The sequence below is a fragment of the Parus major genome, chromosome 3 (assembly GCF_001522545.3).
Source record: "Parus major isolate Abel chromosome 3, Parus_major1.1, whole genome shotgun sequence".
NCBI lineage: Eukaryota > Metazoa > Chordata > Aves > Passeriformes > Paridae > Parus > Parus major.
The window spans coordinates 35,900,495-35,915,113 of NC_031770.1; the positions used below are offsets into that span (position 1 = coordinate 35,900,495).

A 14,619-nucleotide genomic window follows, 5' to 3' on the forward strand; every position below is an offset into this window, starting at 1 on the left:
TTTAAAAATCATGTTACAGCAGCTTTTACAAACAGCAGCTCACAGTTAAAAATATCATAAGAATAAATCTATGCTAATATTAATTGCTTGAAGCTTACAAAATCTTGTTTTTACAGGTAGCAGGTTTTTTGGTAGTCCAAAAGATCATCTGTTTCAAAAGGCTTTGGGAAAAAAATCCTGCAGCAGAAGATAAATACTGCATCAATACAGCAGCACAGGTATCTTTTGAGGTGATATTAAATGTGATAGTTCAGTTACCACAGTAGCATGTTCTAGTTGGATAATTTTCTTACACTCTCAGAAAAAAGTTAAAGATGAAGGTTATTCTCTGAAAAGTCTTGTATCAGAAATTTTGATTATATACTTCCTGCTTAGAAATAATAAGCAGCGCTATGCTAAAATCTTGACTCTGCACTACACAGTCCTGCAAAGACTTTCTGTCCCTTGAGCCATCTGGCAGAAGCTATCCTTACATGCAAACAAAGCACATTGATTGTTCTTTGAGAAATAAATGTATATTCTTCAAGTAGTTTAGGGAAACAAACTTAAGCAGCAGATTTCAGTAAGTTTGCGGCAACTGACAAACATCCCAAACCATCTTTTTCATCAGCAGTAACAATCAGCCCAGTGCCAGGGAGTAGTGCACCAATTCCTGCCAGGGGTACTCCTGTCCACATTCCTGCTGCACCTTCCAGATATCTCTAGATGCTCCCAGAACTGAACTGTAAGGCTGAAACCACACTCATTGGGGGAACTGGAAGAGGTGAGGAAGACAGCAAAATATTTCTTCTTTTTACCAAGGAATTCTATTTAGCAACTATTTATTCACAGAAAATGTTACTTTACTGGTTTTTCCTGAAAAGAAAAAGCACAAAATCTCATTACAGGAATTTTAATTTTAATATTATCAACCTTGTGTTTGGACAGGTGCTGGAATTAACACCAGGGTAGACCAAAGCCTGATCTTGACCTGCCTGCCCTGAGTGCTGGACACCTCAGCCTGCACCTGTCTAGGATCCCAGAAGATTCTCCACAGAGGATGTATAGATATATGAAGGGAGGGAGTCAAAAGGATGGAGCCAGGCTGTGATCAGTGGGGCCAAGCAACAGGATGGGAGGCAATGGGCAAAAACTGATGCACAGGAAGCTCCACCTTGTTATAGATACATATTATATTATTGTCTTTTAGCAAATATTGAAATGAATGTTATGTATGTGATGTTGGACAACTTTCCTGTATTAATATAGTTTCTTCTATTTCTGTCATTGATGAAACTTAGAAATAGTGGTATAATACATATATATGTTAGGCTGTGGCATGGTATTAAAATAAAAAACTGCTTTCGTTCATGTATCCCAGAGACAGAAAAGATAGTCAGAAATTCCCCTGCATTCTTAGATTATCTAATCCAGACGAAGACAGCAGTGACCAGTGCTCCAAGGGAGGAATTTATTGAACCTCTGCTATCAGGGAATGTGAGACTCAGCAGAGCCAAGAAGATTGATCTACTGGGGAGGGGGTGAGTTAAAACTAAACAAAAGAACATCTAAAACTTAAGAGGAATGTTTGAATCATGTATAAGAATTTATGAATATCTAATAGGGTTCTGTTTTTAAGGGACAATCCTTTGTTAGTAAGATGTGCTCTCTTGGCTGAATGCTGAGGCACCTGGCTGTATTTGTACATTTTACTTTATTTCTATCTCCTCATTGTCTATTAAACTTTTTAAATTTTATATAAAAAATATGTGAACCTCGTTTTTTCACGACCTGAATGTGAGGAAGAACTTCTTTACTGGAAGACTGGAACAAATTCCCCACAGAGGCTGTGGAGTCCCCCTCACTGGAGACATTCCAGAACCGTCTAGATGCAATCCTGTGCCATGTGCTCTGGGATGACCCTGCTTGAGCAGGGAGCCTGGACGATGGAGGCTGTGGCTCACCGTCTTGGCCAACTTAAGCTCTTGCTTCACCAAACCCCAAAGAACAAAAGCAGGACTGCTGGCCCACCGTCTTCCCTTCTAACCTGACCCCTTCGGTGACTCTCCACAGGAACACGACCACACAGGCTTCATACGGATACGTACGCGTGCCTAGGCCCACCCCCGCTCCCTCACAAGCTGTCGCCTGGGGATCACCGCCACCCCGGAGGCGAAGGCTCCCACCCGGCCATGGCGCTGCCCGCGCCCCCCTCACGCCGGTGGCTCCAGGCGGGGCGGGGCCCGCGCGCCTTCCCGGCGTGCCCCGCGCTGCTGTCATGGCGGCTCCCTGCGGCTGCTGCCCGCACATGGGCTGAGGGCTCTGTGGGCGCGGGGGTCGCGGCAGCGAGCGAGGCGGTGTCGGGGAGCGGGGCGGGCCCGGGTGGCGGGACCATGCTGGCCCTGGAGCGCGCCCTGCTGAGGGGCTTCCTCAGCGCCGCGGAGTCCCTGGAGTGGAAGCAGGGTGAAGTCGCGGCCGCAGGTGAGGGGAGGTCCCGGCCCGGCGCGGGGAAGGTGCCCGCTCGTTGTGCGCGTCCGGAACCACCGGACTGAGCCGGGGCCGCTCCTGGCGGCTCCCTCCCCCCGCGTTTTCTCCTCCGGCGCCCTGTCAGATCCTCGCCGAGCTCCCGGGGGCTCCTGCCCGTGCTGTAAGGTGGGGGAGGCCGTGGGCTTGTCAGGCTGGAGGAGCGGGAGCGGCGCTGCCGGCGGGGCTGAGGCGGCAGGAGCGGCCGGGGCTCCGCACGGTCCCTTGGCCGCTCTCGGTGCGAGCGGCGGGGCCGCAGCGGTGCCGGCAGATGCCCCGCCGCCCTTCTCATGCCGGCACTCGGGGGCTCGTAAGCACGGGGCTCCCTCGGCTGCATCCCGAGTGAAAGGCTGCCCCAGCCTCTGGAACTTGGCACTGAGGTGGAACGCGCTCTCGGAGCAAGAAAAGAAGGAAGTTGGAAGGAAGAGTGGCACGAGCTGCCTGTCCCGTATTTATTAGTTGTTCGGTCACAGTTGCTTGAGGGATCAATGGAAAATAGTCTCTTGAGGGTAGACTTGGGTAGGCGCAGCTTTCCTGGAGGGGAACGCAGCAGCAGCTCCTAGAATGTAACCTTTGTCACATCAGGGTACTTCCATGTTTCAGGCAGACTAAAATACAGTTGTATTTATATCAAGTCGTGTGCCATGTTGTAGTTTATTGAAAATGTCACTTATCCTTACCTAAGCACTTAATGATTTTTGGAAGAGAACCGTACAGAGCTAATCAGCTGTTTTTTCTTTATTTGACGTTTCGTTTGACCTTAATCATTGTACCCTCCTGGAATGGTAGCTGATGTGACTGACTCTTACCTTTTCCGTGAGAGCTGTGCAAACTGTTTGTGGTGTGGAGTTTTTCTGATTGCTTTTTTTTGTCGGATTGCTTTTTTAGCTTTGGTTTGCTTTGAGGTACTTTAAGTAGTGTTCTGCTATAAGATGGGGGAAAACTTGTTGAAGAAAGGCATCTTGCAGTACAGGTAGAAAATGGTGGGGTTTATGATCATTCTTAGTAATGATTTATATGGGCCCTTCGTATTGATGATCCTGAAAATAAATTTAAAAGCCGTGACCTTGAATTTGTATAGTGTCCTATAAAAAGCTACACACAGAATCAAAAGATTTTACGCGTACTTAACGTTTCTGTTACTGGAAGAGGAGAACCTCAGTATTCCTCATTCATCATCAAGTGTCCTCACAGTCCATAGTTATTCTACAAACTACAGCATTGCCTATCTGGGCAACTATAATCCAATAATAAAAAGTTGTCATTTGGTGAGAGAAAGTCTCTCTGAAGCATAGATGGGAAAAAAAGTCTCTTGTTCTTTCCATTCTCTGTGAGGATGTGATGTCAGCAGCGTTGCAGAACCACTGCTATTCTTTTGTATGTGGCCTTCCAGCCACACAGCTTAAAGTGTTTATTAAATAATAGGTGACACACATTATCTCTTACATAATTCATTAAATCATTGTAGAGAACAGAAGTAAACTTGGGTCAACAGTGTGCTGCAGAGACATTAGAATGAACGAATCTCTGTCACCCATTCCTACAATGGATGACTATCCATTGCTGTTATTGAAGGTGGTTCTGCCCTCTGTATTCCTGTATTTCTAAAATTTAAAGTACTTGTTTAGCTGGATGAGCTTGCTGTTGGTATTCAGATCACTTCTTTACACAGCTGCTGCTAGTGTGGATCCATAGCTGTGCCAGTGTTAAATTGGTTACCTTGCTGTTGATGTTAGTGCAGCTACAGTAACATTGAGTGCAGGGAGCTGCAATCCCCAGCTGGAGTCACAGATTGATAGTAAGGCACTTATCTTATGCAGACCTCTGCAATTCCTCAGCTGAACCAGCACCAGCACCTGCATCATCTAGTCAGAAGCCAGTCAGTGCATCTGCATGAGTTGTAGCCACAGCTGCAGGGTAGGCAGATAATGGTTTTGCTCAAGAATGGAAGGTTTTAACATGGCCAGATTGTTCTAACAACTGCTGTGTTGATTGCACTGTAGCATATCTAAAGGTAGCATTTTCAGTGAATTAAGTAGTAGCCTGGGTTAAGAACTTGATGGGTCTGAAGCTTCTTGGAAATATATAGCATTTCTTGACTTCTCTTCGTCTTGAAATTAGGCTTAGGAAACAGTCATGGGTCTAAATCCACCTTAGTAATTACTCCTAGGAATCTGCTCCACATGCAGGCTTTTCATTGAGATAGTATAGTTGCCATAGAAAATAATTATTTTGTAAAGATAAAATCTCATTTACCATTGCTTGTGGGCATTCTAAGCATGTAAATGAAGAACTGAGCAGTTTGTGCAGTTTTGTATTAGAGTTTATTCACTGAGCTCTGCAAATATTGAGTCATTTTTATTTGTTGCATTTCCCCTAAATAGGTTCTCTAGTCTGTGAAATTATTGTCTTATCTGTAGGATTTTACTGTTCATTTAAAATGTCTTGAAGGAAGAACATCTTGCAGTTATAATTGAAGTTTTTTAAAAGGCCATCCATTTTTTTTCCCCCTGAAATTTCAGTGTAAGTTTTTGTTTTACATTGATCTGGTCATTTGTGTTTCACTGTAACTTTAGTACAAGTTATTTTGAATGAAGTGACACCTGCTAGTGCTGCTCTTGAGTTTCAGTGCAACTGCATTTTCCCTGCAATGTAAATGAAGATACATTCTTTAGAAGGTAGATGTTTTCATTTGGATAGGTGTAATAGGTCTTGAAAAACAAAATTGTTTGAAAGTTGACACTGATCTCTGTGTTGTTGTTTGTTTTTTTTTTTCTCTTCCAGAAAGTGGATCATTATTGCAATTGATGTTTGATGGGAAATACGAAGCAATATTTTCAAATGCGGCCATTCAGGATGTTTTCAGTGCGTCTTCTGTGGTGGAGGAGAACATTGACACTTACTTGGAGAAACAGATTCTAGCATACCTGGATTGTTCTGCAGAGGCTGATAACTTGGAAAGGTGGAAATTATTATTTATTATATGGAAGTTTAATAGAGGCTATATTTGATTCTTACAAAAGGCATTTAAAAAATGTATAATTTGTGTAGGGCCTTCAAGATCTTTGTACTGACAGGAAAGCAGAAAACAAATTTTGTGTTATTCCCCCCTTGGGCATCTCTTTGTACTGTCCAGTGAAAGAAACAATGATGTTGTGATATGGGGGTTTGTTGAAAACATTAGCTTTATTTACAGTGATTACCTCAGAAGGTTCTGGTATAAAGAAGTCACACATGTAAATTCATGTTGCCATAGATCGTCAAACAATTAACCATTTTCTCTCAGAAATCTTGTATTACATTTATGTGGCTGCTTGAAGTACTGTGTAATGCTACTGTCCAAGCAATGCCTGTATTTCTGACTTATAATGAGGTTGTTTGACTCTTCTTAATGTAAAAACAAGTAAGGTGTTACTCATGGATGCCGTTCATCAATTAATTTTCTTCCAAGACTCTCTCTGATAGTCTCTCTTAATTGTACTGTATGTGCTAATTGTTGCTGTTAAGGAGTCTGAATTTACTGCTGACAGTTTGCTGTGTAAATGATGAACAGACTTAAATCTGACATGCTAGGGATAGTGGAAGCAAAAAACAATACATGTGTTGTGTATATATATGTATCTATATTTTAAAAGCTAAAAAAGTTTCACCAAAAGAAGAACAAAAGATTAGAGAAGATAAAGGTTAAAAAATAAAATTAAGAGGAAGGTAGTTGTTGCCAGCTAGTGTTGGCAGAGTCCAAATATGTGTGTTTTGGTATGACACACATAAACCTAAGAGTTTTTGTTAAAATATCAGAGAAAAAAAATAGTTGGCCTGTTTGAAAAACTGAGCTGAGATTGGTTCATGATGATAGCATGTCAAAAACTCATCTTCTGGTTTGGTGCACAATACAATGCACTCCTGCTTTATGAGTTGGAGTGGTCAGAAGTTTTTCCTGTGAATGTTTTTTGCTAGGTTCTTCTTGTTTGGTTTTTTTCCTTACTTTGTTGTACTGTTACTGTTAAATATTAGCTGAAGAAATTTTTCGGTATTTCTAGATTCTGTCACCTTGCAGTAGTTTGAATAATGTGACTAGGAAAGAATAATCAGTCAGGACTTGAAACAGACTCAATCCTGATCTTAATTATTGCTTAAAATATGTGTTTTGCCTTTTTAAGCCATTCAGCTTCTTGAAGGTAATCATAATCTCTATCAGTGGAACTTTATATGTATCCTGTTATAGTGCATAACAGGACTATAACACACATATACTCCTACTGCAGACAGCAAAGGAATTTGTTCCTTGGCTGCTCACGCTCCAGCTCTGTGGTCTTTGAGGTTTTTCTTCTTTGCTCTGCAGCTCTGGGCTGTGTTAGAAGCCCCCTTGCCAGAAGATACAGAGGCAGATCTGCAATATTTAGTGTTTCAGAAGCAGACAGAGGGTTTTCTGCCCAAAATTACAGCCTGAAGTTTTATTCAAAATGAAAGCTAAGAGTCTTCAAAACCTATCAGTGTCTGCCAGAAACAGTTTGGTTTGTAGCGTCCAAGTGAATTTTTCAAGCTCCATTAGTAATAATTTAAGAAGTTTCGGGGGCTGAAGGAAGTACATTGTGGCTTTCTCTTATACAAAAACTTCCACTGAAGTTGCTTGTCTGAAAGAGAGATAATTTGACAGATAATTTCCTATTTTAGGTAGGCTCTGCACAGCACATTGACCTGTACTGTCTTGGTCTCTGATGACTTTCTGGGTTGAAAAGTGTCACATAATTGTTTTTCCTACCTACAGACCCTATGTCCTGTGAAGGCCTTATGGAAGGAACCTATGTAACATTTGCATCCAGACTTTGCATTGCTTATGATGAAACTGAAGGGGGCGGGGGGGGGAGGAGTGTGTTTCTGGGGGTTTTTTAATGCCTGAAATGGAATTTCCTTTTTCCAGTGAGTGACTCAAAGGAAGTGCAGCAAACCTCTTAAGTTCTAGATCAGAAAATTCAGTAAGACACTGGTTTTCTTGTGACTTTTTGTAGATGGGATAAGTTAAAATATTTTTTTTTTTTAGAACTGAAAGTTGTAATTCTGGAGATTTAAAAACACAGTAGGAGTTGAATTCAGTCGGAAACAACGTTGGATAATGTGAATCTTATTCTTTTTGCACAATATAAACAGTGCAAAGTATGGTTTTGTAATGGTGTGTTAAAAGAACTCTTAAGGAGTTCTTTTTCTGAATCTAAAACTGAGCAGCTTGAGGGCAAAACAGCTCAAAATTTGGATCTAGACGGTAATTTCTTTGGACAAGTTCTCTGTAACTTTTTCCACTTTCAAAACCATAGTTCTGTAAGGAAAATGATTTAGCAGCAATTTAAAAATTGGTTCAACTTTCCTTTTAACTGATTGCCTTCTTTTCCCTGCCCCAGGCACATTTTCACCATGGCACTTTAAGCCTTTATGTCCTAAAAATTAAGCATTCCTTATAATAAATGTGTTGAATAGGATATTTTTTTGTTTTACTTTTTTCCTGCTACTCACTTCAATGCTTAAAAGCTATTTTCTACAGAAAATGTAGCTTCATGGATGTATTTTAATCAGCAAAATTTGAAGGTGAAGCAATAGGATATATGTTAACCATGCAGAGGGGGAATGCCTTTTCTGTTTTTCTCTTGAGTTCCGTAGGAAAGAGGTGCATTCCTTGCCTGACATACAGTTTGATTCAAAAGACTAAGGAAATAGTGTTCAGGTTCCAAAATCTAAAGGAACAAGGAAATTACTTCTAACACTGTTCCTTGTTGAGCATGTATTTACTACTTCTACCGTATTCAATATATAACTGAATACCTAACTTGGCAACAGAAATCCATACAATAAAGCTTATTATGATTTCCCAAACTGAAAACTGAATGATATTTCTGGTATTTCTCATGGAACATATGATGGTTAACTGGTGTGCTGTACGTAATGAAAACTGAAAATAAAGAGATTCGTGCTGCTTCAGCAGTTTACTTTGATGTCCATGAATTGAAAAAAATAGCAAAGTTAGTCACTGAATAGTTTTGGCTACTCTTCTGTAATTTTTGGCATCACTAAAAAGTAGAAACTTGCAACTTTTTAAGCAGAACCCAGCTATTGAATATTTTTTTCTTTTATTTTGTTTGTAAATTCTAGCATTATATGGGCATCCATTTTTTAAAATACAAATGCACTGTTGTTCTTTATTTTTGAGGAACATTTGATAGAGCAATCTAAATATTAAGCATGTGATGCTACATCATGAAGAACAATTGGACTTGCTGCAAACAGTTTTAAAAAAAAGGCAGCAAAACTCCCATTCACACAGAGAAAGGAAAAACAGTGGGAAAAGAGTGGATACAGACATATATTTAATGATAAGTGCAAAATAAATTACGTAGATCACCATAGCAAGGGGGGAACCTGCAGCAGTCTCTCTGTTGCTTTTCTGGCAGCCTTTGGGAGGTGAGCATCTGCAGGTCTGCACTGCAAATGTGAAGGGCAGTCAGGGAGACAGAATGCATTTGCTTGAAAAGAAAACAGGATAGGCAAGGGAGGTCAGCATTTGCAGGGATTACAGCTTGAAATTGGTTTTCTGATACAGAGTGAGTGATAAGGAGACAGGGAGTTGGTCACGAATCTGAAAATGGGGAAAAGAAAATAATTTGGTGCTGACAAATTAAACAGTGGAAAAACAGTATCCCAGACAAAGTAATGGATTTGGTTATCAGTTGGTCCAGAGATGTTTTGCATGGATAAAACTGTGTCTCTTGAAGCAAGTTTGTTTTCCAGATAGATACTGTTAAAATAAATAAATAAATTGTTACTAGTAGAAACAGTGTAAATTATAAAATAATGAAAATTATCTTTAAAAGACTAGAATATCAAATCACAGTGTGGGGATGGTTGATTGTTCTGAATGTTACCTTACAGAAGCTTTGAAGAATAATTTGTCTTGGGAGAAAAATTAGGAAATTTATACCAATCAAGATATTTTGTGTGTAGTGGAAATAATTTAGTATACAATAATTATTAGTGTTTTGCATTCCTGAGTTATTTGGAAGTTTATTTGTGACCTTGGATCTGTATTTATATTTCTTAGCAGATAGTTACTGGCTGAATAATGACAGCCAGTGATACCTTGTCTTGTTCAACAAGAGCTCTTTATGGCAGTCCTTGTCCTTTAACTCCCCTGCAAGATGGTTTTGGTTTTTTGTGGTTTTTATATTTTCAATTAAATGTTCCCCACCCCTGTTTTCTTATTGTTCTGCATCTTTTTGTTACATTCTTGCCCACCAACTGCTTGTTTGTGTGCAGCTTTTCTATTTTACTTTGGTTTTTAAGGGGTTGTATAACACTTAACTTTTTGTTCCCGTTGGAGGGCTCTTACATCTCTAAGTTTCTGTTTTTACAAAAAGAAAGGACTAGGTTTTTCTGTTTCAGTTATGCTCCTTGACATAGCAGTATTTGTATCAGACCTGCACAGTTAAAATGCTAACTTTTTGTAGCTAGGAGGCCCCTTCTCTATGTTAGGGCCCTTGTCAATAAGGTTCTAAGTCATTAAGGTATCATAAAACACACCAGAATTTTATATATAAATTTTACGAGTCTACACCTGTTAAATTTACCAATAAATTCTGAGAGATTGTGCCCTGCCTTCTGCAGACCACATAGATTATTTGCTAAAGAAATCATAGTAATGTAAAATGAGCTTAGTCTAGTAGATAATTTTGCCATACCTAGTTTAGGAAATGAAACAAAGTCTCTTAATTTCATTTTTCAATAAATTAATATTATTTAAAATAAAAGCCATGATTAATTAGGAATTATTTATTGCCAAAGTATCTGAACCAAGGTAGAATCCTGAATTTTTGATTTAATTTAATTTTTTTATCAGAGGGAGTGAAACTAAACAGTTACGTCAAAACAAAAATAAACTTGCTCTTCTGGAACATAGAATAATGCAGTATTTTTTCTTTGAAAATGCTGAGAGTTAGATGTATCATGAGAAACATAACAGCCATGCAATGGGCAAATATTAGATTATCTGTGTCCTTTGCTAATCTGATCACTGACAGTTTTGTACTGCCTTAAATTATGAAATGGATGAACTCTGCATCCAAAATGTTTGACATGAATTACAACTTTTATAAACAAAGACGTTTTGAGAGTGATTATTTATTTATTTATTTTGATTTTGATTTTTTTTTAAAAAGCTTAGGGTTTTGAGCTTGCACAAGATTTAATCAGCTATTGTAGCCTTAAGTGAAAATGTAATATGTTGCTAATTGCTGTTCTTATCTGTATTACAGGCAGAGGCTGATGTTTCTTCTTGGTGTGGGGAGTCTGCAGCTCTTTGTTCAAACCAATTGGACTGGGCCTCCTGTTCAGTTAAAGCTTCAGGATTTTTTGCCACCTGCATTGTTAGAGAAATTCTGTGAGGTAGGTTTGGATTTTAATATGCTTTTCACCAATGACCATAACACTTATGTGTGTCAGAGAAGGCACATCTGCAAGGCAGGGTGCTAGAATGAATTGCTGTCATCATCAATCTTACTGGCTGCTATTGCAGCATCTTCAGTTATATCAGCAGTGTCCTACAAGTAGTTACCCTTTCTCTACTTGAGGTATTTCCTGCTGGAAATGTTAGGTTTGGATGGAGAAGATATCTTTAATATAGGTGAGCATTTACTCAAAGGGCATTTGCAATCAATAAACTTTTTATGTGTTTATTTTGGGATACATTCTTAGCTGGATCGAAGAAAGATGTTTCTAAATGACTTAGAAATTTCCCGTCCTTAAGGAAAGGTAGAAGTTGCGTATCTTGCAAATAGCAGAGTGTTTGGCATATGCTAACAGTAGATTTGGATGCTCAGTATCCTGTTAGGCTCCTGAATGCCAGGTGAATTGAGGTAATATTAGTACAAAAATGCTTATTTAAATAGAGCTTTTGCAAGGAGAAGGGAATATAGGAGATGAAACTGAGGACTGTCAGTTTTATTTATTTTGTTATTGTTTTATGTAGATTACTAATCAACACCCTAACTTCTTTTAGTGAGCTGTGTGTATTGTTCCTCATGGCAGTACCGCAGTCCAGACTCTCCTCACATGGGGTTTAGCACAGCTTCTTGTTTTTTCTCTTGGGGTTAAAGCTGTGGTAAAATACTGACTACTGCAGTGTGTCAGTGAAGAACATATCAGTAGTCTCTGCTACTGCTAAATCTATACTTGAGTTTGAATTTAGAGTTTCACAAAGAATAGGGCCATGAGCAATGTCAGTGCTGTAAACTGTGAAATGGGGGAAAGTTGGAGTGTATGAAAAGTTTCATGTAAAACTGTTGGCTCTGCTGCCTTACTGTGGCATGTTTTCCGTAATTCATAAAGTCCTGCCTTAGGTTCATTTGCAAGGTTGTATTTCTAAATAACTAACCTGGATACAGTATTGCTCCTGGTTTTTAAATAGATGTTTATAAATTCGGTGTATCTTTTAGAGCTGGCACAGTATGTATAGATAGGCTTATTTTTTGCAAGATTTTTGAAATTCAAATCTCATCTTCTGATCACTAAATAAGAAACAGTGGAAACCAAGTGTACTAAATAAACCTTTTAGGGTATGAAATGAGTTAGCAGAAATTTTGAAGTGTGCTACCTCTGAAGGGAAAAGTAGTTAATTTTGCCTTTATATATAGTAAAAATAATAAAACCTAATTTCATTGGTTCTCTTTATAATTTGTTTATAATATTTAATATGAAAGTATTGAAATATTCTTACAAATTTTGGTTTCTGTTTACTGGAGAACTCTATATTCTGTGCTAGTGTGTATGCACAGGTTGCAGTCTTAATGCAGTCTGCAGCCCAAGATGATGCTCATAGGACTGCTGTCACTGATAGAGTTCAGAAACCTGGAAAATACAGCATTCATAATTTCTACAGCTTGTTTCATAGAATCATAAAATGTTCTGGCTTGGACAGGACTTTAAAGATCACACAGTTCTAAGCCCCCAGCCATGGGCAGAGACACCCTTCACTAGACCAGGTAGCTCAGAGCTCCATCCAACCTGCCTTGAACACTTCCAGAGAAGGGGCATCCACAGCTTCTGTTCCAGGGCCACACCACCCTCACAGCAAAGAATTTCTTTGCCTAAACCTACTCCCTTGTCAGTTTTAAACCACTCCCCCTTGTCCTCTCACTACATGCCCTGGTAAATAGTCTTGCTCTGTCTTTCTTGTAGGTCCCCTTCAGGTACTGGAAGGCCACAATTACGTCACCCCAAATCCTTCTTTTTTCCAGGCAATTTCATTTAATGTCTGGAAGAATGAGATACTAATTACCTGTTGAGTAAGGAAATATGTGATCTACTGTTTAGTCTCTGTTATATTTCTGCAGTGGCTGGGAATGTGATGCTTTGAAATATGTTTGCTTATGCAGGGGTGATATTGCAGAAACTAAACTGGCAAGAGATTATAAAGGAGAACAGACTTGAGCATACTTTATTTCTAAAGAGTGCTCCATCAGACTTCCGTATGGCTTCAAGGTTTAGCTATTTATGCATTCAGGCAGAAGTTTACCTTTATTTCTATTACTGCTGTCTGTATTGTCTTCTGACGTGTTAATGTTTTTTTTGTTTTCTAAGAGCACTACACACTTATGTGCTAAAATATAATATCCAGTTTTCTTCTTTATTAAAAGTCTTAATTCAGAAGGCTTTGAATTATGTACTTGATGTACTTTTCATTCCAAGGATTCTTAGTATATAAACACTCTGTAAAAATGAACATCTCAGTGGTGACATTTTTGTGTTTCCTTTCATGCATACTCAGGTATTCAGAAAACGTGGGTTAAAAATGGAACTCTTTCTCCATCTGTTGTAACCTTCCATATTCTGTCATCAAGACTGATACAATCTGTTTTTAAACCAATCATCCATTTTCCAGATTTTCAAACTAAAATGATTTTTTCCCACATCAAGGTTAAAAAATTATGTCTTTGTTTTTTTAGCCTGCTCCAAGTAATGTCACTAGATTTCAGCTTTGTAATATCTCATTTACTTCAGGAATATTTTATAAACTGTTACTCTTATTTTCAGAACACTTTATTGGATTAGTCTTTGTTTCAAGGGTATATGACTGCTGCCATTTCTATCCTTGGAAAGTTTCGCCTCTGGATCAGTGACATTGCTTCATTTCTGCTCCCAGTTAACTTCTTTTCTTATGAGTGCAGTAAGACTACATGAGACTGTAATTAATTTTAGTGAAGAATAAATAAAATAGCCTCTTTAAGATGTGTTGCTAGTAGGGGCCTCTTGGATGTCTTCAATGAACAATATTCATGAATATGTGTATATTATTTCCCTTTCCTCAAATGAAATCTAGCCTTCTCTCTAAACTATGGTTGCATTCATATACTCTATTAACGTTTGGTTTTATGTCCTGCAGAACTGGGTTGTGATTTTCAGAGTCCACACGAAAGTAGCATTTTATTTATTAGATGTATTTCAGTTTTCTAAAATAACTGTGAGACTTTACCACAGCAGTTAATATTCTGACTGATCCTATGCTGATTTTTTTTTTTTTAATGGGTGATTGTGATAAAGGAAGATTAAAAAGTGCTGAATTCTGGTTAAAATGGACTAGCAGTTCTTGTTTTGAACTTGTTGGAGTTAGACTAAAACATTATTAATGAGCTCAGTGCTTAAAATAAGTGGCTTATAGTAGCGGGCTCCTTGTGTCCTAAAATAATTGTCTTTGCATGTAAGGGAATAAAAGGTACAAAACTGTTGAAGTTGGAGCGTATTTATTCTGCCTTAAGCTTCAGAGCTTCTATGTATTACCTCAGAGACCTGAGCTCAGTATTTCCAGTGGATGACCTGGAAAAGAATGTGTAGTAGTACTAATGAAGACCACTGATGATTAAGAATGTTGTGAGGGCAAGCTGCTTTATTTGTTGTCTGATTTCATATTCACAGGTAGAATCTGGTAACAGTGAGAAGCTCTATCTGGAAGATCTCAATCTGTTGATTGATAATGCATGTAAATAACTGGTAGGAGTCCTCCAAATGTGTCTTATCAATAGTTCCTGCTCTTCTTTTTGTAGCTTCCAGGCTGACCCCAAAGAATAAGTTTTGGAATAC

At 38.9% G+C, this 14,619-nt stretch overlaps 1 protein-coding gene across 1 annotated transcript in view; it reads left to right on the plus strand.

Moving 5' to 3' along the window:
* The first annotated feature begins 2,249 nt into the window (after positions 1 to 2,249).
* The window catches only part of TTC27 (tetratricopeptide repeat domain 27), a 113,562-nt gene continuing 101,192 nt past the window's right edge, over positions 2,250 to 14,619 (plus strand). The window contains exons 1-3 of the mRNA XM_015622281.3: positions 2,250 to 2,460; positions 5,287 to 5,464; positions 10,800 to 10,929. Of these exons, the coding sequence (XP_015477767.1) occupies positions 2,373 to 2,460; positions 5,287 to 5,464; positions 10,800 to 10,929 (396 nt within the window). The 5' untranslated portion in view covers positions 2,250 to 2,372. The remainder of the gene's footprint in view (positions 2,461 to 5,286; positions 5,465 to 10,799; positions 10,930 to 14,619) is intronic.